Genomic DNA, 27,252 nt, shown 5'->3' with positions numbered 1-27,252 from the left:
GTTATTCAAACCACCTTGTGAAACAGTATTCATATTGCAATATCTAACGCAGAAAATATCCAATTTTTCCAATATTGTGCCTACTTTAAACTATTAAAAATAATATTAAAAGTCACTTTTTTAAGCAAGGTTCAAAAGTTGTTAAAAGAAACACAATAATGCAATTCAAAGGCATAAATAAAATAGGGAAAAATAAAAACATGAATAACAAAATACAGAAAACTGCTAATTTATAGATATTTTTTTCAGAGTGTGCTTATTCATTAAAATTATGGGCATGTTATTACCTGATACAATTTGTACCACTGTAGAGGTCAAGAACAATATGCTGTTTTAAAATTCATAGCATCATTATAATAGCCTCATGGCACTCATGTTAATGACAGATTTATGACAGATTTATGTTGTCTTGATAATGTTAAGTTGACAAAGACATCTCAAACAATGTCACCTTTGTTTCTAAACTGAGCTAATTACGCTTCATAACAGTTGTCATAAGAATCCTTAAAATCTCCTCAATCTCCTTCAGGACGTGCCATGTTATGATTACACAGGAGTGATGACAGTCCCTCGTCAAAAAGTGTTACCCCTTTTTTAAATGCTTTTATCTCCAAATTATTATATTATATTATATTCTATTCTATTCTATTATATTATATTATATTATATTATATTATATTATATTATATTATATTATATTATATTATATTATATTATATTATATTATATTATATTATTAGGTTACGTTACATTACGTTATGTTATGTTGTTACGTTATTTTATGTTATATTATATTAAATTACATTATATTACTTATATTACATTACATTACATTCTATTATTATTTAATTATATTTTCCAAAACTGTTTTTTTTTCAATATATTCACAGTTGTACTATCTGTATTATCACAAAGCTGTTATTAAATAGATAATATAGCTGGATGAGCCACACTCCTGGCTGTTTGATATACAGTCTGCGTATTTGTTCAGTATTAAATGTGTCATGCTGTTTGGCTGTCATAGATATGCTTTGTTGAAGTTATATTTAGAATGATGATAATGGAACTGTCATTTGTACAGTGAGAATGTAAAGCTTTGATTTAGCTGTCATGATGCTGTGTAAAATTAATAGAAATGGCAGAAGCCACAACAGTTGGAGGCACTTAAGCTTCACTAAACATGTCATTTCATTACAGCTTCTTAACTGTGAGATTTCTTTGTTCTTCATTTTTTTGCAAAAGAGACGTGCCTCCGCTCAGAGTTGTCCCATAATTACAATTACTCTGAAAGTAGCAATAGTCTATAATACACAACCCAACAGATCATTTTTTTCTGTGACTGTTATCGTTTCTAAGTTGTTGTTATTGAATGGTGATTTCATTATGTTGCAGGGGCCTTGCTGTGGTGATAAAGTAACGTCCTATTGGTAAAAACAACTTTAAAGAACGGGTTCATTTAAATGTTCTTGGCAATTGACTAGTTATACAGGCCATCAGATGTTAGTTGTGGTTAATGGTTAAGCTCACGAAATGCTGGCTGTTTAGAAAGTAATAGAGCGAGAGACGCTGTTGGCATTTTTAGTTTGACCTTAACAGATGGAAAACTTGCAGGTCATTGTAAGTGAAGTTAAAATAATACATGCATGGGCATTAGTTGGAACATGATCTTTGAAATGTTGTCAGGGGCTTTGTTGTAGTTATTGTCTTTACACTGGAGTTTTATTTGTTTATTTACTTTTTAATGTATTATTTTTTAAGTTGTCATTATTATTAGTTTTTATATTTATTATTATTTTTTATCTATTTGTTTATTTTTTTGTGAAAGTAAACATTCATGTAAATGTTATGTCTACTATAAAAAGTTTCACACAAAACAACTGTAAAAAAATAATTAATTTTAAAATGAATCATGTTAAAGCACATTATGTTGTAACATATACTTTGTGTTCTCTGTTGTTCATTCTTTAAAGAATTATAATGTGGGAAATGAATTAAATTGTATCTTATGCCTGTCTGATGGGTTTTTGGCATCTGATTTAGGGGTGCACAAACAAGGGACATGTTTTGTTTATATATTGTGTAATGATGAATATAATTTCACCTGTTGACTTGAAAAGCTCAATTTGAAAATAATTCATAATTTTTATAGTAATTGGGGTAATTTTAGAGGACAGATAATCTGAATAAATCAAACAGATAGCATTTTCTGGAGAGTCAAACTGTGTTCAAGTGCGGAAATTAATCACTCTAATGTAAATTAATAACACATCATAGTCTTTGTTGTATATATAAAAAAAAAACTTCAAATGTTTAAATTCTAATGCACAAATGATTTAAATACTATGGAGACCCGGTAGAGACGGGATGGTGGGGTAAAAAACAAGGTGGGAGAAAAAAAACTGTTTTCGTTTCCTTACAAAGAGGTTTTGTGTTCCCTCGCAAAACCATTTTTCCACAAACACTCCCTGTTCACTTCTTACATGTCAACCCTCCCGTTTTTGCCAGTATTCTCCCGTATTTTACTATTCTATTCAACTTTCGTTCTATCATTAATTTTTTTTCATACTTCTCATGTATTTTTAATCTTAAAAGAATGCCGAAATTAATAGAAGGATGTCTGCATTCACATTCTTTCCATTAAAGCTGTGCGTCGATCATCGCCCTTTATATGCAACCTCTGAATCAGACTGACTGACGGACGCGCTCCTTATGATTTACTGATCCCAGATCAGCTTCTGTGCACGCCATTTAAAGAGGAGCTAAAGTGGGGGGATTCGGGTGTGTGTTTAAATGGATAAATGCAGTTATTATGTAAACATGTCCATCCTACGTATTTTATTTTAAACACAATTTCTCTTAAATAAGCACAAACAGTGATTGTAATCAAATGCTTTCATTATAGATCTCTGCATTCTTGACACCTCTGTTATCAAACAATACACAACGAGAGATTCATTTGCTGCTCTTCACTTGTTTTAAAACAGAGGTGACACTTTAAATGGCATGTACTGAAGCTGATCTGGGATGAGTTTATGATACTGAGTGCATCCGTCAGTCAGCACTTATACTGTACATGCATTCGCTGATTCAGAGGTTTGCATATGAAGGGCGATGATCTACGCAGAGCTTTAATGAAAATAAATTGAATGCAGACATTTTTATGTTAATTTCAGCATGCTTACAAGATTAAAATTATTTGAGAAATATGGTAAAATTCTTAATGATATAATGATAGCAGGATAAAATGGTAAAATATGGGAGAATGCCAGCAAAAATGGGAAGGGTGACATGTATAAAGGGAAGTGTTTGCAGAAAAAGTAAAAAAAAAAAAAAGATTTTTTTTTCACCATCACATTCCCTCTGGGTCACCTTAAAATACACTTGAAACCTCATAGTCACAGTCCTCAAAATCAAATCAAGCAAAAAAAAACTTTCACTCTATTAAAGTTAAACTTCACAATGTGACTCACAACTCAAATTTCCTAATGGATGAATAAACCAAAACTGGGGGCGGCATGGTGGCTCAATGGTAGCACTGTTGCCTCACTGCAGCAAAATGTGGAGTTTGCATGTTCTCCCAGTATTTGCGTGGGTTTCCTCCAGGTGCTCCGGTGTTCCACACAGCGCAAAAACATGCTCTATAGGTAAATTGAATAAGCTAAATTTACTGTAGTGTATTGCTGCAATAAGGGCATTCGCTGCTTAAAAACATATGCTGGATAAGTTGGTGGTTCCTTCCGCTGTGGCAACCCTTTATAAATAAAAAGACTAAGCCGAAGGAAAAATGAATGAATGAATGGAACTAAAAGTAAACAGATATTGCAGATTCTGCAACGTGACTAATTCTGATTTGCACATTGCGATATTAGTTCTGATTGTAGAGCCCTAATCTGATTGATCCCAGTTATTGTCTGAACGTGTTATGAAACACTATTACAATATTATCACACAAAGGCTGATGATGAGATATGATGCTTGTGGTAAATGAGGTCAAAGTGAGTCTATGGGGCTGGCAAACGCTTCTACCTTTTTCAAGGATGTTCCAGTACAAGCCATAAGTCAGAAAGCGTTGAGTGAGGGAACATTGTGTTCATGTTTGCCGAGGCTTGGACAAAGACATCCATATCTTGAAATATTCAGGCATCTCTACTTCTCAGCTTTCATTGTGAGCCTGACCCATTTCTTTCTGAGAATAAATAATGGAGAGGAGACTTGGAGACCAGCGCAAGGCCTTTGAGATAGTCCACCTTCTGCACCTATTGCATATTTGAGGATCTAAAAACACCATAAGAGAATAAAAAGTACTGTATGGATGAAGGAAAGGTATGCTGTGCTGTGCGCGAGTGTGTTTATTACCATCTGAGCAACAAGTAATGTTGGTTTGCCAAGATCAGGGATGGGCAGTATTTATTTGATAGGGTTGATGAAAATGACTTACTGTTTTAAATCAAAAAGGACTTTAGTGTCTTGTATTTTTGTAGTTATAGTGGTATAAAAACCCAACATACTGTAATACTACATAAACGTACTAACCTCCCGTCTTCTTCTTCAGATAAATTTCTATATGCATCTCCACCTAGACCATTCATACTACAACCACCAAACTAACACCAAACCTCCAAACTGGTCTGACTCAGGTTGTTATATGTTTTCCAACTGACCCGACTTACAGTTTTCCGAAAACTGATCCAAACCTTTTGGAAAAGTCCAATTGACTTAACATTGGACCAAACTTTATGACCTCATAACTTTCCAACAGACTGTCATACAGTCTTAAGGTTGGGCTCATTTAACACAGACAACCAGTCTGCCAAATACTGATGACCTTTCAACTTACTAGCCACACTCTAGCAACACCTTATGACATCTTAGCAACTGTCCCATAGACTTAAGTTCCACTGTAAAAAAACTGCCACTGACTTTACATTGGACATACTAACAACATACCAAATCATACTAGCAACATGCTAATTAATACTAAATTCATGCTAATTTATGCTAAAGCTATACTAGCAACATGCTAATTCATACTAGAACCATGGTACTTTATGTTAGCAACTGCCTAGCAACCACTCAGAACATCTTAGCAACCACCTAAAACATCCTAGCAACTGCCTAGCAACCACTTAAAGCACCTTAGCAATGGCCTAGCAACGCCTTAGCAACCACGTAGAACAACCTGGCAATTGCCTAGAAATGCCTTTGCAACCACTCAGAACACCCTAGCAATGCCTTTGCAACTGCCTAGCAACACCTTATCAACCATTCAGAACACCTTAGCAACCGCCTAGCAACACCTTAGCAATTAGGCAGTTAAAGGGATATTAAAAAGTCCTCTTTATTTTGTATTATTCACTTTTTTATTTGGATTTTGTTTTAAAACTGCAATTTAGTTATTGCAGAAAATATTTTATTTTGTGTAAAAATGTGCAGCATTTGAAAAAAAATTAAAAGGCACTTGTTCACCCTAAATTTGTCTCAAGTAATTTTGTTAAAAAATCGTGATTAATTGTATTACGTGAGAATAGTACTGTGAATGGCATCATGAGTCAGGTCAATCATTACGTCCCTACAAACAACATAAAAATAAGTCCTCCAGTGGCGATATCTTTAATACTTCATTGGCTGTTTCAAAAGTAGTTGATCTGCAAGTGCAAGTTTCAATTCACTATTATATTCTATGTAAAGCTGCTTTGACACAATCTACATTGTAAAAGCGCTCTACAAATAAAGGTGAATTGAATAAACAGCGTTTCTGAAGCTACGTAATACACTCAAGCTTGGCTTAGTTAGCTAAGCAAAGCCTACAGCAAACAAAGTTAGGGGATTATAAAAAAATACATTTGGGCTAGTGAAATCACAAACCCTTCAGGTTACACATATTCAACATGTGCATGTACCCCGCACAGCGAAGGGGTGTGGCCAGAGGTGCTATAATGTTATAGCAGAGGAGCTAAAATGCTGTTCAAATGCTGCTATTTTCACAGAGCTTCTTCTGTTTCTGTATTTGAGCTTTCAAAGGACATGATACAAAGAGAGAAGTGCTTACAGTTTAATTTTAATTATGTTCGAGAGAATTATAAAAAAAATATAGCTAGCATTTGACAAAGGACAGCTTCCAGAATCTCTCCCAGTTTAATGCTGGATTCGGTTAAAACTCCTCCAATAGAAGCTGTGGATTGTGAGCCACAACCTGTAAGTATTTTTATTGTTAAATTGATCTATTACATGCACAGTGTCAAGCAATAATGGTATTTTGTTGGGTGGACGTAAACGAGGATGTAAATAATGGGTTAATGTTGTTTTGGCACCGCTAACAATTTAGCTACAAATTCTTATTTATCAGTCAAACAGCGGTAAACAGCCACACTCTTCAGCAGCACTGCATGTGGCTGCTTTTAGTGTGTTCCACAGCTCAAATAACAAACGTGCACAAGATATGGAACGTTCTATTTTACTTACCCATGCTTATTCTGTATATATGTTACAGACACTTGTCAGATTTTATTTTAGAGAGCAGGCGTGAGGTTCAGCTGTGTGTTCCTCGTTTTTTGTCAGTTCCAGGCACAAACTGAAACAGCTGGCTAACAGCTACTCTGACTGACAGTGTTTGTTTACACAGCGCAAAAGTGCATGCTTGAAGGTGCTTGATACTTCCTGGTGACGTGAAGCCGCTTCAAATATCACAGAACATTAAGTTAGCTGACCAATCAGAGCCTCTTGAGAGTGGGCCTTTCAGAGGAATTAGGAAATGTGACATTCATTTTCATGTTAGTTGAGTAGCTGTATATAATCAAAGTAAGATATTTTTTAAAAATAACGATTTTCTACAAATGAAGCCTGAGCACAGATTGCTTTACATCTTACAAATACAACCAAGCCTTAAAATAAACTGTGGACCACCCCTTAAATGAAGAGGAAAGAAGTGCCTAAAGATGTCAAAGTGACACAATTTATAAGACACACATATGTTTATAATACTCCAGTCTATACAGACTGGTCAAAAAGTCCAGACTTTAAACGGCGCAGCACTACATAAATAAAGAGTTTACTTGCACAAACAGGGGTATCCATTTTTAGCAATTTTGAGATATCTTGTCCCAACGTCTTGTTTTGACATCCTTAAGGAATTAAGCATCATTTAGCGGGGTCAAAACCCCCTGTAATTTGCAGTTGTAAGACCCTGAACATGCATGTGTTTGCATTGTTTTATGTAATGCCTAGTTCACACTAAAGGATTTTAAGCCTGATTTGAGCCCGATTTGGAAGTTAACGAGCTCGCCGACAGATCGGGCTGTGATCGGGAAGAAATCTGCGAGTGCTCGGCGCTCGCCGCTCTTTATGTGTGAACTACTGAACAACGCATCAACGAGGCTCGCTGACTCGTCGCCGACACCTCGCAGACGGAAATCCAACATTCAGCATGCTAAATATTCCAGAGCAGTCGGCCGACTCAACCCCACGTGTGGTCAGATGTAGTGACGAGCTGCAGCCAATGAGAGAGCATATCAGCATGAGCTGAATGGCTGTGTTCAGGAGCTCAGCAGAAACATCTGTGATTGGTCAGAATGGGCATCGGTGGACTCGCTTCATTCTGCGTTAGTACAGACATGAGAGTAGGCTATATTAACAGTGGAACTAGAATTCTGTAACTATTAGAATTACCATACTGCTCATTCTGACTATTCTTATATAAAACGCCATATTGTCACAACATATTTACATTCAAAGATATTATTGAGATATTTAAATTAAGCTTTGAATGTCTGGCATCATATTTAATGACACATTACCCTAAAAATATCTTTTTTTTTTGGTAATACAGCCTATAAATATGTAGTTAAGATACTAAAACACTCAAAGGTCTTGGCTTTCATTTTCACTTTCAAACAGGAGCTATTTCACAGCACAGAATATGCTGTTTTGAAAGATATCTGAAGTAAATTGATGTTTTTGCCATCAGAAAGTTTTGTTTATGTTAGCAGGAAATTGCTAGGCAAGAAAATGCACACATATTTAAAGTCACAGTGAAAAGTATCAGACATGCATGCAGTCATTTTAACCAATATGGTAATTTAAGGCAGAAATGCTCAGTTCTTTACTGTTTTGTAATAAAAAAAAATAACAATGTCAGAAAGAAATACACTGATAGTTAGAAAACGGCAGGGTGTTATAAATATGTTAGTTTTATTTCAAAGAGTTATAAAATTACAAAAATTAAAACTCTGTGTATCTATCCACTCAAACCTTTCTCCAAAGCTTGAAACGCTGTCAGTGATGTCATCAGCACACAAGCAGCCAATAGTGTTCAGCTTTTTCTGACGACTCCTCCCTAAAAATGTCATTGGCTGTGGTTTGGTAGCTTGAATGAGCTGATGGGGAATAAGTTGTTGTCAGATCATGTAGTGTGTGACCCCCCTCTTGTGGATCATTCACAGAGTGTTGCGTCGTGTGAACACCACAGAGATTTAAAGACACAAAGTCAAGTCATGTAGTGTGAACGGCACAGCGATCTGCTGATGTTTAAAATCCTGTAGTGTGAACTAGGCTTAATGAGCACATGCAGCAGTGATGCATTTACAAAGACTGCAAAAACCAATATATGCACTGTATTTACATGTCAGACCATAAGGTAAACAGAAGATTTTGTAGCTAGTTTCAACTCTTTTTGTGATGAAGTGAAAGTCACTGGAGGCTAAATACAAAAAAAAAAAAACTTTGCACATATTCGTAAGAATATCATCTTTTGACTTCCACAAAAAAAAGGAAAAAAAAAACAAACAAACAATGCACTGAATTGACATGAGGGTGAGTAAAGGATAATAGATTTGTATTTTTTGTGTGAACTGAGATGGGGATTTTTTTTATATTGTTGTAGATCAAATCACATGATAAACGATCGCGCTCTTCTGTTCAGTGATCTGATAAGAAGCTGAAGTAAGGATAAGGCAACGTTCTCTCTGAGGGCTGCATTGTTGAGAATTATGTTGTGCTTCTCCTCGTTATTGTTTCTATGTTGGAAAGTGATAATTGCTTTCTGAGTAATACAGCTCAGTGAACTTTCTCGTGCACCACCTCTTCTCACACAGCATTTATCACAGCAGACCTTGACAAATGATGTGTAGGGTGGGTAAATTGGGATGGGAATTGTTTGGAATTAACAATTCGGCTTCTGATTCATCTTAATTATTCAATTAAACATCATTTCAGCACTTTCTGAAAGAAGCAAATCCCTGAGGTATTGTATTTAACTGTATATACTAAACAAACAACAACAACAAATCAGCCTAAAGATATCTTGCACATCTGTTTCGTGAGGTATCTCTTTCGGTGTTGCTCAGAAATGGTTGAGGATGGTGTGGTGGGCAGAGAGAGATAGTGTCAGAGATGGATGGATGTGGACGAGTGAGACAGGATGTGACAGGCTGAAGGGAGAGTGATGTAAGACCTCTGAGCTCAACCAGCTAAATCAGCTCTCTTTGGCATCTCTGTTCTTGAGACACAGGAGGCTGCGCACTGGTGCGTTATCAAGCCGTCAATACCTCACGCCGTTTGACTGTATCAAGCGGAAACAGCTGAGACTTTTTGAGGAAATGATAAACGAGAGCTTAAGTGCTCTTTAACTTTCAACTCAGAAGAGCAAAGCTTCTGTCTGAAAGCCATTGCTTTAATGTGGGTTAAGTAAAAGGTAATTTTACTTAATTACTCACCCTCACATTGTTCCAATCCACCGAGACATTCGTTCATTTCCATCCATTCATTCATTTTCCTTTGGCTTAGTGCCTTATTTATCAGGGCTCGCCACAGCAGAATGATCCACCTTTGTTTGTCTTTTTAGTGATATTTCAGATAAAATTTGAGACTTTGCTCATCCTCCATAGGCAGCAATGGTTCCTAGACAATCAAGTTCCTTAAAAACTCCCATGGTTGCAAGGCATCCCTGTGCAAACAGATGATTTTCAGGTACTGCGTTAAATTATTGCGCCTACTGCAGGCATGGAACGTCAGCAAAATTCCTTGATTATTATGCTGCAATGAGAGTATATCAGCCTAGATGATAGCAATTTATAATTTAGATAGCTTGGCTAAAACGAGGTTAAAATCTAAAATCTATTAGACATTTAAGAGTAGCCCAAAACTAGACTAGTTGTCAAAATAGACAGACTTTATATGTGTTGTCACTCATTTCTGTTTTTTTGATGACTAGTCTAGTTTTGGCCTATTCTTGGAGACGACTATTAGATTTTCACTGACAGCTAAATTTAGGCTTGTTTTAGCCAAGATGACTACTTTTAGATGTCTATTAGACATCTAGTAGACATGTTTTGAAAACAAAAAAAAAAATACTTGAACAAAGGTGGTTCAATAACTACCTTTAGTGATGTTTAAGATGAAATTCAAGTGCTCGCTCATCCTCCATAGGCAGCAGAGGTCCAGAGACAGTCAAAGGCACGACAAAGGCAAACAGATGATTTTCAGGCACTGCATATTATCATTGCGCCTGCTGCAGCTGTGGTATATGGCAGCAAAATTGCTTGATTATTATACTGTAATGGGAGTATATTTCCTATATCAGCTATAGCAATTTATCACTTTCTTTTAGTCTAAGTACACGATGTAACTACAGAAGCGTCAAGCTTTAAAGGGCACCTGTCATGTAAAATCAACCTTTGGAGGCTGTTTGGACAGAACTGTGTGTTGGTATAGTGTTTACACAATCATATTGACATGATATAAACACAGCACGTCTGTTTTTTTTTTTTTTTTTTTTTTTTAATTTTCTGAGGTTAGAATAAGATCCAAATCTTAGCATTTTTGAGGCCTACCACACCGTGATGTAGCAGTGTGGTTTTTCCCACTCACTGACATTGATTGAAATGTGCATAGTATTTTCCCAGAGATGGGTTGCGGCTGGAAGGGCATCAGCTGTGTAAAAACTTGCTGGGTAAGTTGGCATGTATGGGCCACGTAAGTTTGGCCTATCTTGACCCACATATCATTTTTGGGAAAAGAAAAAAATTCTACCAATTAGGTCACTTTGAGACAAAGCACGCCCAAAGTGTGCTTTAAGCGCAATGTTTCATGGCTTTATCAATTTTATTGTAATCTTGACACACCAACCTCTTAATTCAGGCCCAGTTATCAGTTGGCAGATACAGATAACTTGGCCGAGACTTGACCCAGATATGGTTCATGTTTGGCTCTTTTGTGGAAGTCAGCCTTGGTCCAGTCATGTACCGTAATTTACTGCGGCATGTGCAGGGCCGGCGCATCCATAGAGGTGACCTAGGCGGCAGAATACAAAGGGCGGCGTCCCAGACACAACCCTCACCTCTCCCGCCCTCGGTTATTTCCGTATCTAGGGCGGCGTTCGCGACACTACCCTCACCACCCGCACCCTCAGATATATCCTCGTCTAGGGCGGCAAAATAGAGAGGGCGGCGGCGTCCGCGACAGCTTCCTCGAAACCCCACCTCGCTTTCACTTTATGGTTAAGGGCATAACCGTCCTTTGCCTAGAGCGGCAGTTCAGCTTGCTCCGGCCCTGGGCATGTGGGCCAAGCTCAAACCTGATTGTGTGGGCCAAATGTGGGCCAGAGAAATTTTGCTATGTGTGCGGTTCTCCTTCTCTGAAGCAAAATGTTTCAAGAGTGGGTGGGGAGAACCAGCTCATTTTCATTTAAAGGTACAGGTGTAAAACAGCTACAATTCAATCTGATCCGAATTTTCAACAAGGTTTAAGAAATGATGGAGACACGTTGGAAGTTGGAATTCTTTTTATAGGAAATTCACTGAAAATCTGTGGTCTTTTTTGGGGATAAGCTAATTATCTAATCGATTTAATAATTTATGCTAATCTAAGCAAAAACTGCACCCGCCAGATCCAAAGATCAGCTGAATGGGTTCAAAAATGGTAAAACTCAACTGTTTAACACTAGGAGAGTTTTAAAATGAGCCCATTTCCAAAAAAAGTGGTATTTTTTAACTACTATCAAGTAAAGAGCAGTATCTTTATTCTAAAAATACAAAAGAAGATATTTGAAAGAAAGCTGGAAAGAAACAATTGTCATCCATAGTAGTTTTTTTCCGTATAAAGAAAGTCAATGGCTACCTATTCAACAGAAAAAAAAATGTATATACGTTGAAGGTTTGGGACCTCATGAGGGTAATTAAATTTAAATTTCTGAAGGAACTATCCCTTTATACCAGTCAAGGAGCCAGCACAAAAACGCTCTTAGCTCCGTTATTATCAAAACTAATTTTAGCCAAAATCACACAGCCCAATGATATGTCCTGAGTGCTAGCTCTAAACCTTACTGTAATGTTTATAAAAGCTTCCTGAATGATTCTGAGTGTGATAAGCGTAAGATATCTGACTGAAGTATCTTCCCTCATCCTGCCACAAGTGCAAAACACACCATGCCTCAGGTGCCCGTAGCGCCACCGGCAGAAGCATCTGTGCCTCATTTCCCCCATTACCCATCAACCAAGCAGAGCACTGATGTTCTCACTTCCTGTAAACACTTAAAAACACGAGCCTCCCAGCACAGTGGCCCACTTCAGCCTGAGAAAATGAAAGCGTCTCATAGTCGAGACTTCCAAAAATAACCCTCACTGGAAAAAATGCAAAAAAGGAGAGTCGTAGGCAGAGAGTTAAGATTTTCTCTCTCTCTCCTGACCTTCTCATTTTAGGAGCACCACGCAACGAAGTCATCTTTCATTCAGTAGCTAAAGAGGAGAAATTGCTCCGTCTATCCAACTTCTCATTCCATTACAGTCAGACTAGAGTAGCGAAAAGCTCTTCATGGCCAGGCCTATAGTTACATAATCTGTAAATGCGGGTAAATGTATTTGACCCTTTCGCCGCTGCATCTGTTAGACCTTCTCTAAAAAGAGATGCGGCTAATTTAATGTGCATTTAGCGGGTTGATGTTTTGCGAAGTTGTGGATATTAGCATTAGAGGAGCACTTACCGTCGGCACTTCAGACTGATGGCGGTTAAAAGCTTTGCAATGTTTGTTTAGGTGTATTAAAGTGTGCAGGCTGTCTCTAATAGCAGCTATTTTGTGCTTTTCAGCTGCGCGGCAGGCATCATGACCACAGCAAGGTACCGACCTACCTGGGATTTGGCCCTGGACCCGCTGGTGTCCTGTAAGCTGTGTCTGGGAGAGTTTCCCTTGGAGCAAATGACCACCATCACCCAGTGCCAATGCGTCTTCTGCACCATGGTGAGTATTTTTTTGTTTGGTTTGGTTTGATTTCTTTTGTTTTGTTTTTTGTTCACTTTGTTTGAGTTTGTTTTTTGTTTGATTTGTTTTTGTTTGGCTTTGATTTGCTTTTTTGAGTTTGGTATTTGTTTTGTTTTGTATTGTTTTGTTTGGGGTTTTTTTTGGTTTTCATTTTATTTGGTTTGGTTTTTTTGTTTGGTTTGTTTTGTTTGTTTTTTTATTTGGTTTGGTTTGATTTAGTTTTTGTTTGGTTTTTGTTTGCTTTGTTTGAGTTCTGTTTTGTTTGTTTTGTTTTGGTTTGTTTTTTGTTTGGTTTGATTAGTTTTTTTCACTTTTTCTGAGTTTGGTACTTGTTTGGTTTGGTATAATTTTTGTTTAGTTTGGTCTTAGTTTTGTTTGTTTTTTGTTTGCATTGTTTGAGTTTGGTATTGGGGCGACGCGGTGGCGCAGTAGGTAGTGCTGTCGGCTTACAGCAAGAAGGTGGCTGGTTCTGGTTCGGGTTCGGCTGAATCAGTTGGCGTTTCTGTGTGGAGTTTGCATGTTCTCCCCCCGTTCGTGTGGGTTTCCTCCGGGTGCTCTGGTTTTCCCCACAGTCCAAAGACATGCGGTACAGGTAAATTGGGTAAGCGTAAATTGTCCGTATATGAGAGTGAATGAGTGTGTTTGGATGTTTCATTCCGCTGTGGCGACCCCAGATTAATAAATGGACTAAGCCAAAAAGAAAATAAATGAATGAGTTTGGTATTTGTTTGGTTTGGTTTGATTTTTGTTTAATTTGGTTTTCGTTTTGTTTGGTTTTCATTTTGACTGGTTTTCGTTTGGTTTAGTTTTGTTTCATTAACATAAAATGCAATGGATATATTAAATAGCATGAAATTACATAAATCAAATTAAAAATAGAATTCTAATATATTTTAAAAACAAGGTACAATCAAAACATGTATTTAATAACAGCATGTATTTTGTTTTAGTTTAATAAATGTTTTGTTTTTATTTTACTTTATTTGCATAAAATGAAATGCATAATTAAAATAAAATTGATTAACATGAAAAAAATAAAATAAAAATAGAATTATGAAAAACTGGTACAATCTAAGGCATGCATTTAATCACTGCTCACATGTTTTATTTTATCCCCAAAATACACTACAAATCAAATGTAAATACATTTAATAAAACTATGAATATACAGTAGGTAAATGCCATCTAAACATTGCAATTTTTTTTTATTTAATTTTGAATAAAAAGATTTAAAAGCAAGATATTATTTGAACGCAAATTTGTAATTTACCTCAAATAAATAAAAATAAATAAAAGGTATCCTCTGCCTTATTTTCAAAAATAAAGATTATTTCATTCTTGATTCCTGTCTTTAGGCTGCACTATTATCGGAATGGAACGTCTAAAAATAAATCCGTGAGATTGTTACATAAGCCTCAGTCATTTTGAAACGTGTCTATATTTAAGCACAGGATTCACAGCTATAGACAGAATCTCCACAGGCCAACTGAACTGTTTTTCATTTCAGCAATGCAATTCACAGTCCAGTAATAAACATCGAAGGCTTCTTTAGCCCTCTGAGATTTTCTGTTCTGGGAGCAGTTTCTTTCTGTTGTGTTTTTACACTGTTTGGAGACCGATTTTATTTATATCTTGATGTAGAAGGCAACATTTGGGAAAAGGAGCCACTGGAGCAGGGTAAAGGCAAAACATCTCCTCATCTGACTCTGAAAAGCCTTGTCTTGCTTCTGTCTGTGTCAGGGTTCTGCCACTCTGATCTTGTAAATTCTTGTTTTGGTGGCAGATCTTTGACGCTACTCATGTCTGGTCCTGTTTCTGTCTCTGTGTGCGCGCGCCGTCGTGGGTGTATGCAGAGTGTGCGCGCTCCTGCTTGACGTGGCCGCGTGCGCGCTCTGCGTCCCTCAGACGCGTGGGCTCTTGTACTCGTGTTTGTGTTTTCGTCTGTCAGCAGCATGGTGTTTCATTCCCAGCGTCTCAGTCTTGTTGGTTTCGGTTTTGGTCGGCGCTGGGATGAAGCATGCATGCTGCATATGTGAGCGCATGGTGAGTTTTCATTCATCGTGTGCTCGTGTCTTGCGTCTCTTGTCAAAGCACGTGGCTCGGTGTTTACATTGTGGTCATGTGCTTTTGTCGTGTGCTTCAGTGTTGTGTTTGTTGTCATGAACATGCGGTTAATGAGTTCTCTCATTGGCTGCATGTTCTTGTTGTGTTATGTGAGCGCATGGCTTGTATTGTCTCTCTGTGTCATGCGCTCTCCCGTCTATTGTCTTGTCCCACCCTCCTTGTTAACCCATTATTAGTTAATTGTGTTCACCTGTTTGTGTGTTAATCTTCTACAGTTTATATACCCCTCACTTTTGCTGTCCTGTGTCAGTTCGTCATCACATTTCGTCGTTTTAAGTCTAGTCCTGTCGTGTTTCCAGTCCTCATCCTTGCCAGTCTGCCCAGTCCTGTTTGTATGTGTATGTATTTGTTTTGTTAATGTTTTCCCCCTCGGGGTAGTTAATTTTGCATTTTATTTTATTTTTATTATTTAATAAAATCCCATTTCCCTGCATTTGAGTCCTCGCTCCTTTTTCCCCATTTCCCATCACCAACCCTGACAGTCTGAGCTTACTAGAGACAAAACTGTCTTTGTGTTTTAAGCAAAGCATGTTCATGGAAACACCCTCAGTCTGCCTTGCCAAACATTCCTAAAATCTCAAAAAAGGTTTTGTTCAGATTAAATTTTTATTTTAATTTATTTTATTTTATTTTATTTTATGGAAAATGTGTACTATTTTTTCCCTGAAGCAATAAATAAATAATAAAATAAGCTTGTTTTTTCATAGCCTATTAAAACAGCCAGTTCGCAAATTGCTAACATTGAAGGATAATTAGTCTTGGACAAGTGACTGCGTCTTCCTTAAATTGAGATGTTACACTCTGTAATTGTTTTGAGGATGTTAACAGTTCATTACGAGTGGTTAAGTGCCGCTGTCCTCGCACTCGCAGAAGCAGGGAGCAATTTAAACAGAAAATCAAACGAATTTGCTTGAATATAATGTATTTTTCTGTATGTTCTATTTTATTAATTGCTTTTTAATGTCTTGTGTCTTAAAGTGCCTGAAGCAGTACGTGGAACTTCTTATCAAAGAGGGCTTTGAAACCGCCATCAGTTGTCCAGACTCAGCCTGCCCAAAACGTGGACATTTACAAGAAAATGAGGTAATTTCAGGATACACTACTGTACTAAGGTTAAAAGATTTCTTTTATTCTGACAGGATGCATTTCTTTAATTAGTTAAAAAAGACAGTGAACACTTACAAAAGCCTTTTATTCAAAATAATGTTTTCCTTTTGCACTTTGTTTTTGTCCAGAATATTTTGAGAATGTTTGTATTTTCCTTTCCCAAAAATATTGTTTTGGCACTGAAAATTTAGCTTTTATGGGATTAAATCATATTTTAAATTAAAAAAATGAAATATTATTATTCCTTCATTTATTCATTTTCTTCGGGATTAAGCTAACACGGAATGAACTGCCAATTTATCTAGCATATGTTTTACGCAGCGGATGCCCTTCTAGCTGCAACCCCTCACTGGCAAACACCCATACACCCACTGTGCCACCGGGTCGCCGAAATATTATTATTTTAATAAATATAAAATATTTATAAAAATAAAAAATATAAATATAATTTTTTTGTTATTTTAAACAGTAAAAATTAACTATTTAATTTTGTAGTCTGCTCTACTTATACTCTAAGCTCTGGACTTGTAAAATCTGGAAATTCCAGAGAAAAAATTAATGGAAACTATCAGAATTTGGAGAAAAAATAAAATCTGTTTTAGGAACCTACATCCTTTTATGCGTGACATAACCATAATAATAAATATTATTGCAATTTGAATGTTAAATATTTGCTATTATAACCCAGAGTTGATAATAGTTAGTGGTCAGTAACATAGCATTATTATAGTCTTCAAAGTAGAAATTTTGAATTTCAGAGCAGTTTGTACGGCCACCTGACTGATATGTAAAGCAACAGGTCAGTCACACAGTTTGTTTTCTTCAGTGTCACCTTTAAGAGCAAGAATATGTGACATCAGGGTCCCTACAATAACAGAACAGCGCTTACATTACTTGGACGTATTTTGAAGAGGCTTTGATATAAACTATAAACAATTACTAACTATCAAAATACATGCTTCAGCCACATTTTTGTGAAACCGCCAAGCATACTTCATTATATGTTTGACTGCAGTTTCTAGGTAAAATGAATGATATGGGCCAGTATGATGCCAACAACATTTGTTCCTTTTCACTCTAAAGATATTTACAGGGACATATTTTTGGCAATTAAATTATAAGTTAATTATATTATCGAAAAACAAATAAATAACACAAAGCTACTTAAGGGTGTATATTATTTATAGAAGAATACATTTGTCTCATCTACACTGTAAAAAATGCAGGGCTCCACACAGCTCATTCATGTTGTCCCAACACAAATCGATTAAGTTGGCCCAATAAAATCTCAAGAACTGTGTTGTTTCAGCTCATTTTAAATTAGTTTAAACTAGCAAAAAATAACTTTTTTTGAGTATATATATCTCCATATGAAGAACTTTTCTTGCATGTTTAGTTTGCTCGGTAGCTCACTGTACGTTGTACAGTGTCAGACTTGTAATCCAGAATGTTTGGGTTCAAGTCCAGTGAAGCAGTTCCACAATAGAATTAAAAGCAATGCAAAATCAAGGTAAAGCTTTGTGAACACCGAACACGTTTCTTTTGTTTGCTTTTGAAGACCCTATTGCTTGGGTTTATTAAAGGGTTTAGCTAACTGCTTTGCCAGGTGATCTGTAAGATAAGCCCTGTCTTCTTGTGGATGTGTACATGAATGATGTGTAAAAACATTGTTATTATATTTCAGATTCGCATAAAATGTAGACAGCACCCTCTAGTGCAGTGGTTCTCAAACTGTGGTACGTGTACCACAAGTGGTACGCGAGCTTCCTTCTAGTGGTACACGGAGGAATGAAATATCTCATGTACATGCTACAAATAATTCAAAATTTATTAAAAATGATGTATATAATATGCCATATATTATATATAGGCTGTATTTCTGAGGCAATCTGCCAGGTTTTTTAACTGTGCAGAGCTGTAGCTGCTTTACTGGGCCTACTACGCTACTGTATTTCAATACTGCTCATTTTGGTGGTACTTGGAGAGACAATTTTTTTGCTAAGGTGGTACTTGATGAAAAAAGTTTGAGAACCACTGCTCTAGTGGATTTGTCATCTGAATCGTGCAACTAAACGTACCCAGAGCAACGTATGTTACGTTTTGCAATAATGTAGGCTGAGGCATGTATTTCCAATGAGCCTGGGTCATTTCTTTCCTACTAGAGGGTTTACAGTGTTGCTAGACTGGATATCACTGTGGCAGTAAATTAACAAGAAGTATTTGTATTATTCATTCATTCATTTATTTTATTTTCAGCGGAGTCCCTTTATAAATCCAGGGGCACCACAGCGAAATGAACCTCTTACTTATCCAGCATATGTTTCACACAGCGGATGCTCTTCCAGCCGCAACCCATCACTGAGAAACATCCATACACACTCATTCACACACACACTCATACACTCAGAAATAAAGGTACGCGAGCTGAGAATGAGATGGTACCTTTTCGAAAGGTACACGTTATACGTACTTAAAGGGTCCATGTTGGTGCCTTAAAAGTATATATTAGTACCTAAACATTTTAAGAGGAACACTTTTGAACTTTTTAGGTATACCCTTAAGGTATTAATATGGACTTTTAGGTACAAATTTAGGTACCTTTTGAAAAGGCACCACTCCAGTGACAGCTTGTGTGCATATATTTCTGTGTGTGTGTGTGTGTGAATGAGTGTTTCTCAGGGATGTGTTTTCTGAGAGTGTACACTAACTACGGTCAATTTTAGCATACCGAATTCACCTATACCACATGTTTTTGGATTTGTGGGGGAAACCGGAGCACCCGGAGGAAACCCACATGAACACGGGGAGAACATGCAAACTCCACACAGAAATGCCCAGTCGAGGCTTAAACCAGCAACCTTCTTGCTGTGAGGCGAACATGCTACCCACTGCGCCACCTCATCACCCTATTACTTATTAAATTACCCAATAATTGTATTTTATTAATGTTTAGCCTAACCCAAAACTATCACAGTGATGTAAAACAGTAATTATACCAAGTATTATGCATATTATTACTCATTAAATTGGATTTTATTAACGCTTACCCCTACCCCAACCCTAAACCTACACACATCCATTCTAGACTTCATCGAGGTTGGCTGTCAAGGTTTTGGTGACTTCGAAAATCCTGAAATGTTCCATTTTGTATGCTTTACATATCAGATGTCTTAGTCGTGCGTGTGTGCGTGTGTGTGTGTGTGTGTGTGTGTGTGTGTGTGTGTGTGTGTGTGTGTGTGTGTGTGTGTGTGTGTGTGTGTGTGTGTGTGTAAAATGGATGCTTAAACCTCTCCAGTCTGACTCCTCTCTGTGGCTTGCACTATGAAATCCTTCCAAGTATGAGGTCAGTCCGAGGGCAGGGTTCCTCCTCGCCATTGCAGCCTCATTGTGAGCTCGTTCAGTATCAAACCAGATGACTCAAACACAGATGCATAGTCTTTTCTAACAAATTATGTCATTTTAGCACCAAAATTACGCATGCATATTCCTGCTGTCTTCTTTGATATCAAGATAGGGATCAGATTAGAAACCATAGCTGTTGTTGTTGGGTGTGTGCGTATCAAAATGAAATGTTAAATCTGTAAAGCGAACAGTGCTTTTGTGTCCCATCAGATCACGTTGTTTCATAATTGCTGTTGTTGTCTGTCTTTTTCTCTCAGATTGAATGCATGGTGGCCACAGAGATAATGCAGAGGTACAGGAAGCTGCAGTTTGAGAAGGGTAAGTGGAAAGAGGCTTGTCTGTCCATCAGGGGGGCAATTAGCATCAGATGGCAGCTGAGGAGGCACGTGTTCGTGTTTGTTGTCGGTGAACTCCATGCTCACTGTCCTAGATGACTCAGAGTGACTCATAGGAGACAAATAGGCCGGCGCAGGTGTGTGTGCAAGGATGAAAGGGAGTGAGTGGACTCCAACAGGACACGTGTGGGTCCGGCTGACTTCATGCTGGTGCAGAATTGAGGGTTTCACCTGTGCTGTGTGTGTTTCTAACAATGGAAGCCTGCCACCTGCCGACATCCAGTTTAATGCTACCTCATTATGTTAACTGGTTTCTGATTTTCTTGTCGTGCTTGGTGCAGAAATCATAAGAGAGCACATGAAAATCTGCACGTTTACTTGAAATGCCGTGTCCGTTTTGTAAAAATCAAAGTGGAGGTTGTGTTTAAAAGATAGAAGAGATTGTTTACAGACATGTTTCCAGTGCATTTTTTTGGTCAATGTTGTCGTGCCTGGGTGGTTAGCAGTGTTCAGAATAATAATACAATTTATTGAGGGAATCTGCTTGTAAAATACATATTTTTATTTGTCTCTAAATATGTGTTTAGAAAAGCCTAGTAGATTTATGGATATCAAAATGTAAAAAGAATTAATCAATAAATCTTTTAAATTGTATTTGAAATTTATTTATTTATTTTATTTACGTAGCTTTAGCATGCTAATAGAACAGCATTTTACAAAATATTCAAGCCACTTTAACAAAAGCCTTTTATTTTGTGGAAAACAGAGTGGGCAAAGTTAGGGAACAGCAGTTTATGTAGTACCAAGAAAGTAAATTTCAGAAGGTTACAGCAGTTGAAAATGAGTATGAAATGTGCATACTTTGAATGCCTTGAGCTCATCTGCAGGCACAAGACATCACTAGTCTCTCACAAACATCATTAGTCTATTTTTCTTAGCCAGAACTTTATTGCCATGGATTTTCAAACAGGTTTACATCAGGACTCTGGGCATGCCATTTTAATATTTCATTTTTTCCAGCTACAGCGAACTGCTTTACCTGTTTTTTCTCTGTAGCTGGGCTCATTTTCATGCGTGAAAATTGCTGGATGGTTGAATGATGAAAGCAGGGAAGAAGTTCCATTTTGACAAAGGAGCTTCTGATAAACATTTACATTTACTGTCATGTGTCAAGTGACCTCCACCTTTTGACTTCTTCATAAACTTTGAATATAAACAATCTTTTTCCTAGTTTGGCAGCGACCATAATGTTTCCCGTCTGAACCAAATAAATTGAACTTGATTTCATCACTAAAGTGAACTTTGGACCACTTTTTTTATTTCCAACAACACTCACTCAGAGTGAGCTTTTCAGTCCAAATTCTCTTAAATGTCAAGACATCGTAGGTCAAGATCTTAGCTTGTCTGTTCAGTGCTGTATTGGGGAGCTGCAGTGTTGAATCAATCCTGCCTTCTTATGCATCTTTTTTCTGTGGATGATCAAGTTAGTGACATTGTGAGCTATGCATTAGTTACAACTTAGCCTAATTACAGTATTGGGGCAGTTAAAACTTAAAAAGATTTACTTGGATTTCTTTCTTGATGCATGTTTTCTTGCCACACATATGCATATAACATGTGGTATATGTTTAGTTTAATACATAAATTCTTAATATAATGTTAATGTTAGGATTTAGTTATTTAAAAATGCTCTTTAAAACCTTTTATGTATTCTTTTTTCGCAGTGCTGATAGTCATATGATGCCTTTGAAACAGATCCTTGCATTATATGATTATATGATGAAAAGTGTGTTTTTTTTTTTTGGTCAACTTTGAACAAGAGCAGTGCACTGTGGATTTAATTCAGCTTGAGCAGCACAGCATAAATTCATACTAGAGTCTGTAATCTCTCTAGGGTTTATATGCAATACAAAATCCTGCTTTTACTTACCTTATAGGTTTGGGGCAAATAACTGTGTGTTTAAGCAAAATTTCCATGAAAGCTTATAACCTGGAGTAATAGCTGTAAGCATGTATTAAACAAACAAGCATGAGTATTCAACATACTATTTTAAAAAAATACAAACAGAATTTTAATATATTTACAATTATTTATGTGCCACTATTGAATCACTGAATGTAAATGTTATATCATCAGACAGTAATGCATTCTATTAACAAATAATGTAAATATTTGTCTGACTAGCTACAGTAGTTTTAAAATAGTAGTGAGCCTATAATGTGAACTTTGCTTTCCAGTTTAAGTAAGGTGTAATTGTCAGTGGGCCATTTAATTATTAGAAAATAATGCTGACCCCAACCAAAATAAAGCATCCAACAGCCCTGTAGAAAAAAAGGCTTAGTTCTTGGTGGCTAAAATTGGATTCCACCAGCTGTTTATTATGTATGAACCCAAGGTAAACTATGAACGGAGTTGAAAATCCGGTATTACACTAATCTGGGATTAAAATCACATCTTAAGTAGACATTTTAAACTGTGACATGCCCAATTTCTTTGACAGTAACATTTCAAGAGCAGGGCTCATGATTCATGGTTTAAGCATTGCAAACCCTCCAACTAAAAACACAAAATTGTTTACGTTTTTGCAGATTTATTAAAAGAGAAAAACTGATATATCACATGGTCATAAGTTATCAGACCGTTTGCTCAGCATTTAGTAGAAATCCCATTTTGATCTAATACAGCCATGAGTCTTTTTGGGAAAGATGCAACAAGTTTTTCACACCTTTTGGGATCCTCTGCCATTCCTTCTTGCAGATCCTCTCCAGTTCTGTAAGGTTGAGTGGTAAACGTTGGTGGACAGCCATTTTAAGGTCATTGAAAGAAATGCTCAATTGGGTTTAAGCCAGGGCTCTGGCTAGGCCATTCTAGAACAGTCATATAATTGTTGTAAAGGCACTCCTATTATTTTAGCTTTGTGCTTAGGGTCATTGTCTTGTTGGAAGGTAAACCTACAGCCCAGTCTGAGATCCTGAGCACTCTGGAGAAGTTTTTCGTCCAGGATAACCCTGTACTTGAACGCATTTATCTTTAACTCGATTGCAACCAGTCGTCTTGTCCCTGCAGCTTAAAAACATAGCATTTTATGAGCATTTTTTAAACATTATTGTTGTTATTTTTAGCATATTAGAACAAACAAACAACATTGTCTCAGGATATAAGAATTGGCTTTATTAGTAGTAAAGTTAGTTAAGTACAACAGAATTTTAACATGTATAAATATCACCCTAGATTAACAAATGATTTTAAAATTTACATTGCATTGACTTTAGTTAAATTAACTGATGTTTACAAATGTTACCTTCCAGTACAGAGTTAACAAACAAAAGGCATGTAATTAGTCACATAGATTTCAATATAGTAGGCCAGAATACATGTGAAAATGTTAATGTTTGAAAATAAATAGTCTATTAAAGGTAATTAAATTAAAAAGTTATTAAAGGGCACCTATGATGAAAATCAACTTTTGGAAGCTGAACTGTGTTTCTAACGTAACGGTGTGCAGGTATAGTGTGTCCACTGTCATATTGGGATGATATAAAGACAAGTCTTTTTATTTTATTTTATTTCCTGACATCAAAATAGGATCCAAATCCATTGTGTATGACTCATCATTGCAGAAAGGCTTGAATTAACTCCACAACAAATATATTAAATAACAGTTGGGAAAATTCTTTCTGTAGTAAGTGAGATCTGCTTTATTCTTGTCTGTCACTGTGCTGCTACGGCTCTGAAGGCTACGGCTCTGACATGCACATAGAAATGGTAGGCGGTGAGAGCCAGCTTATTCCCACAGGCAACAAAAACAGCTGCCATGTCTTAACAGCCTACATTTCCCAGATTGAAAACGGTATAATAAATAATCTGATGGGTGTTTTGAGCTGAAACTTTACAGATAAATCCTGGAGACACCAAAGACTTGTATTAAATCTTGAAAAGGGGGTCAAATAGGTGCCCTTTAAGCATTTTGTGCTATGTTGAACATCAACTCCCAATTCAAAAATCTGAAAGTCTCTAAAAGTTGTTTAATTATCCCTAGTATTTTAAGTTCCCATGATATCGATATTGTGCATCTTCATTATCACAATGATACAATATTAAATAACTAAATATTGGCATATGTCTAGACTGAATCATTCTGTATGGTACACTGAAATAATAATTTTAACAAATAATAACTAATAATTTTAACAAATTTAGCTTCAAGTCAGAAATCTCAAAGTAAGAGTAAATTAGACTTGTGTTAATTGGATGCGCTTGATCAAAAGCATACGTGTACCCTGAAACGGATTAGAAACCATGGCGTTGTGCCATCTTCCAGCACATTATACTTCTCTTTCATCCTCTTCATCAGTAGGGGATCCCAGACGCTAGACTCTGATAAGTCTCCAGTAGTTTGAACCACAGGATGCATTTGCTCGAGAGATATTCTCCGTCCACCCCCTCCGGTGCATTACATTGCTTTGAAAAGGAGGTAAGGGAGGAAAATAAATGTAGTTACGTGTGCCGGTTGTTCCCATGCTGTGAGACACCCTCACTGATTCTCTTTGGTTTGTATTTGAGATTTTCATCCTTTCGTTTGAGAGCAGTGGAAGCATCTACCACATAAAGGAGAGACTTGCATATAAAGCAAAAGAGTAAAAATGCATCCGTTTAGCTTGAGAACTAGAGCGTAATGGTGGCTATAACATATCCACACACTCCCAGAAACAGAGCCAGGAGGTCATGCGGAGTCACGCGTGGCCTGCCATGTCAGACAGAATGGCCGAACGTGAGCGTGTTCGGTTTGTAAGAGACTCAAAGTGCATGTGAGGACGGATAAAAATGCATGACATCCTGACTCAACGAGACTGCTGAAAATGGCCGTCAGCAGATATTATGAAAGGCCCCTTTTTTATCTTAATTGCCCACAACCACACATTACATACATAGCTGAGCTTAGCCATATGTCACTAACAGACCATTTTATGCATTCATTAGACAGAGCGAGTGAGTACAACCATATTAAATACATGTTTTGGTTAGATTAGAGAGCAGTAATTTGGACCAGTCAGCACTAAGGAGCTACTGTACCTTGGACACCCAAGAAAGTCATATAAAACATTGAAAATTTCATAGGGAACACCCAAATTATAATTTAGCTAAAGTACCAATCGTCCTCAGAACCAGCTAGAAATGGCCTACTAACAAAACAAAATCCATGACATTTATGGTAAAAGAAGCTGAGAGCTGTGGCTGCCAGTATATCATCACTCAATATAATAAAGGAAGAAACCATAAATGAAATGTCATAATTTTACACTAAACTGTCGTATTTGGCTAATTTGTAGTGTTATACATCAATGTTTGTTAAATCTAGACATCATACCTTGGTTACACACACAAAAACACAACCATAGGCATATGGGAATAAGAAAGTCATATGATGAACCAGTGTCCATCACAAACAGCAAGCACAAGCAGAGCTAGATACTAACATAAAGAAGGGACTAAATATACCATCGTAACTAGGGCTGCAAGATACTGGCAAATGTGCGATATTGTTGTTGAGTGTTGTGATAATCATTCATCCAAAATAACTAACTCTACAAAATGCTACTTTATCAGCGTAATTTAATCTAATGACCATACTAAAGTTAACAGTTTGTAGATATTACAACACGAGTGACTGAAAACCTTGGTGGAAATTCTGATTCTTATTGGCTGTTGGCATTTTCCTCTTCAGCATTGGTATGTATTTTGATCTGGAGATTCACCTAACAGCACCAACTGAAGAGGTGGGGATAACGATAGTAAAGGCTTCATGATTTAATAAATAACCTATGCATGTAGCACACACATTCTTGGCACAGAAAACTCTGCGATATGGATATTGCATATGCTATTATTATGATAACCATAATTTATCAATATATTGTGCAGCCCTAATGATAATGGTAATAATCAGGGCTTGACATTAACTTTTTTGATCAACAGCCACTGTGGTTAGTTTTCCAACATTACAATTTTGTTGTTGGAAATTTATATTTTATAAGCATAAATTTGACTTTGACATGCTAAAATTACATGTGTTGGAGCCATTTATGATTTTAATATATATTTATATTTTATTTATTTATTTGTTGCATGATTGATTAAGATTAATAATATTATAAAGTATTATTCTGTGTCACTGATCGAGTGGTTTAGTGATATAAATTAACTCCACCTATATGTTACGTCAGCTCACCTGCTTACATAAGGGCTCACAGGTGATGGGTGATCAGCTGGCAGGAGTAGCGGGGAAACAGTTTTTTGACCGTGTTTGTAGCATTTGTAAGACAAATAAAATTAATTTTGAGATATAAATTCTTGGACGTGTCATGAACATCACTGCTCCTGTCAAAACGGCTCCGTAATAACTAGATGATGCTGGAGACCGTAATAGCATGATTTAGATTTTGTGTTATGTCCACATGCCTCCTCGTTCATTTCACTTTTTGTGTGTCATGTATGCGCTTGCTCAGTGAGCATGAGGAACTAGGTCATAGTTTCATAGTGTCGTATTACAATTAGTTTTTATTTCACATGACATTTCAGAGCTCAAAATTATGGATTTGTCTCATTCATCTCTGACCACACCAAACATAAATTATTTCTTATCCACTAATTTTAAATTTCTCAAAACCAGCAAAATATAGCTGTATACATGCACTTTTTATTTAACAAAACATTTCTTAAAAAAAAAAACAATTGACATTTAAAAAATATTTATTGTCTTGTATCTGCACAGTAATCTGTCCTGGCTAAAGGTCCAGATCACCAGTTTACTGTGCATAAATGGGGAGTTAATCTCATATTAGAGCAATGTTATTGTAAAGGATGATAACTAAAACATAAGTAAAAAAAAAATACTGTAAGCAAATGAAAGCAGGTGAAAAACATTCTGTGTGTGAAAATAAAAGGATGATCATGGGCACACGGTTAACATTGGTCCCATGATTAATCTTTTCAAAGAATGGTTAAAGCGAAAGCAACTGGTGCTGCTTACAAAA

General features: G+C 36.6%; 1 protein-coding gene across 7 annotated transcripts in view; it reads left to right on the top strand.

Annotated features, from left to right (window-relative positions):
* rnf144aa (ring finger protein 144aa) overlaps window positions 1–27,252 on the top strand; it is a 69,034-nt gene that overhangs the window by 20,027 nt on the left and 21,755 nt on the right. For 6 of the 7 annotated variants that reach the window (XR_015512711.1, XR_015512710.1, XR_015512709.1 and 3 more), the window contains exons 2-4: window positions 13,078–13,228; window positions 16,352–16,456; window positions 20,140–20,200. Coding sequence is in view for 2 of the 7 variants with exons in the window: in XM_087289416.1 (XP_087145542.1) it covers window positions 13,094–13,228; window positions 16,352–16,456; window positions 20,140–20,200 (301 nt within the window). In the remaining 5 variants the exon portion in view is untranslated. 7 annotated transcript variants of the gene reach the window in all.

This window comes from Danio rerio, chromosome 17 (assembly GCF_052040795.2).
Source record: "Danio rerio strain M-AB ecotype USA chromosome 17, GRCz13ab, whole genome shotgun sequence".
Classification (NCBI taxonomy): Eukaryota; Metazoa; Chordata; class Actinopteri; order Cypriniformes; family Danionidae; genus Danio; species Danio rerio.
This window is presented reverse-complemented; position numbering and strand designations above follow the sequence as displayed.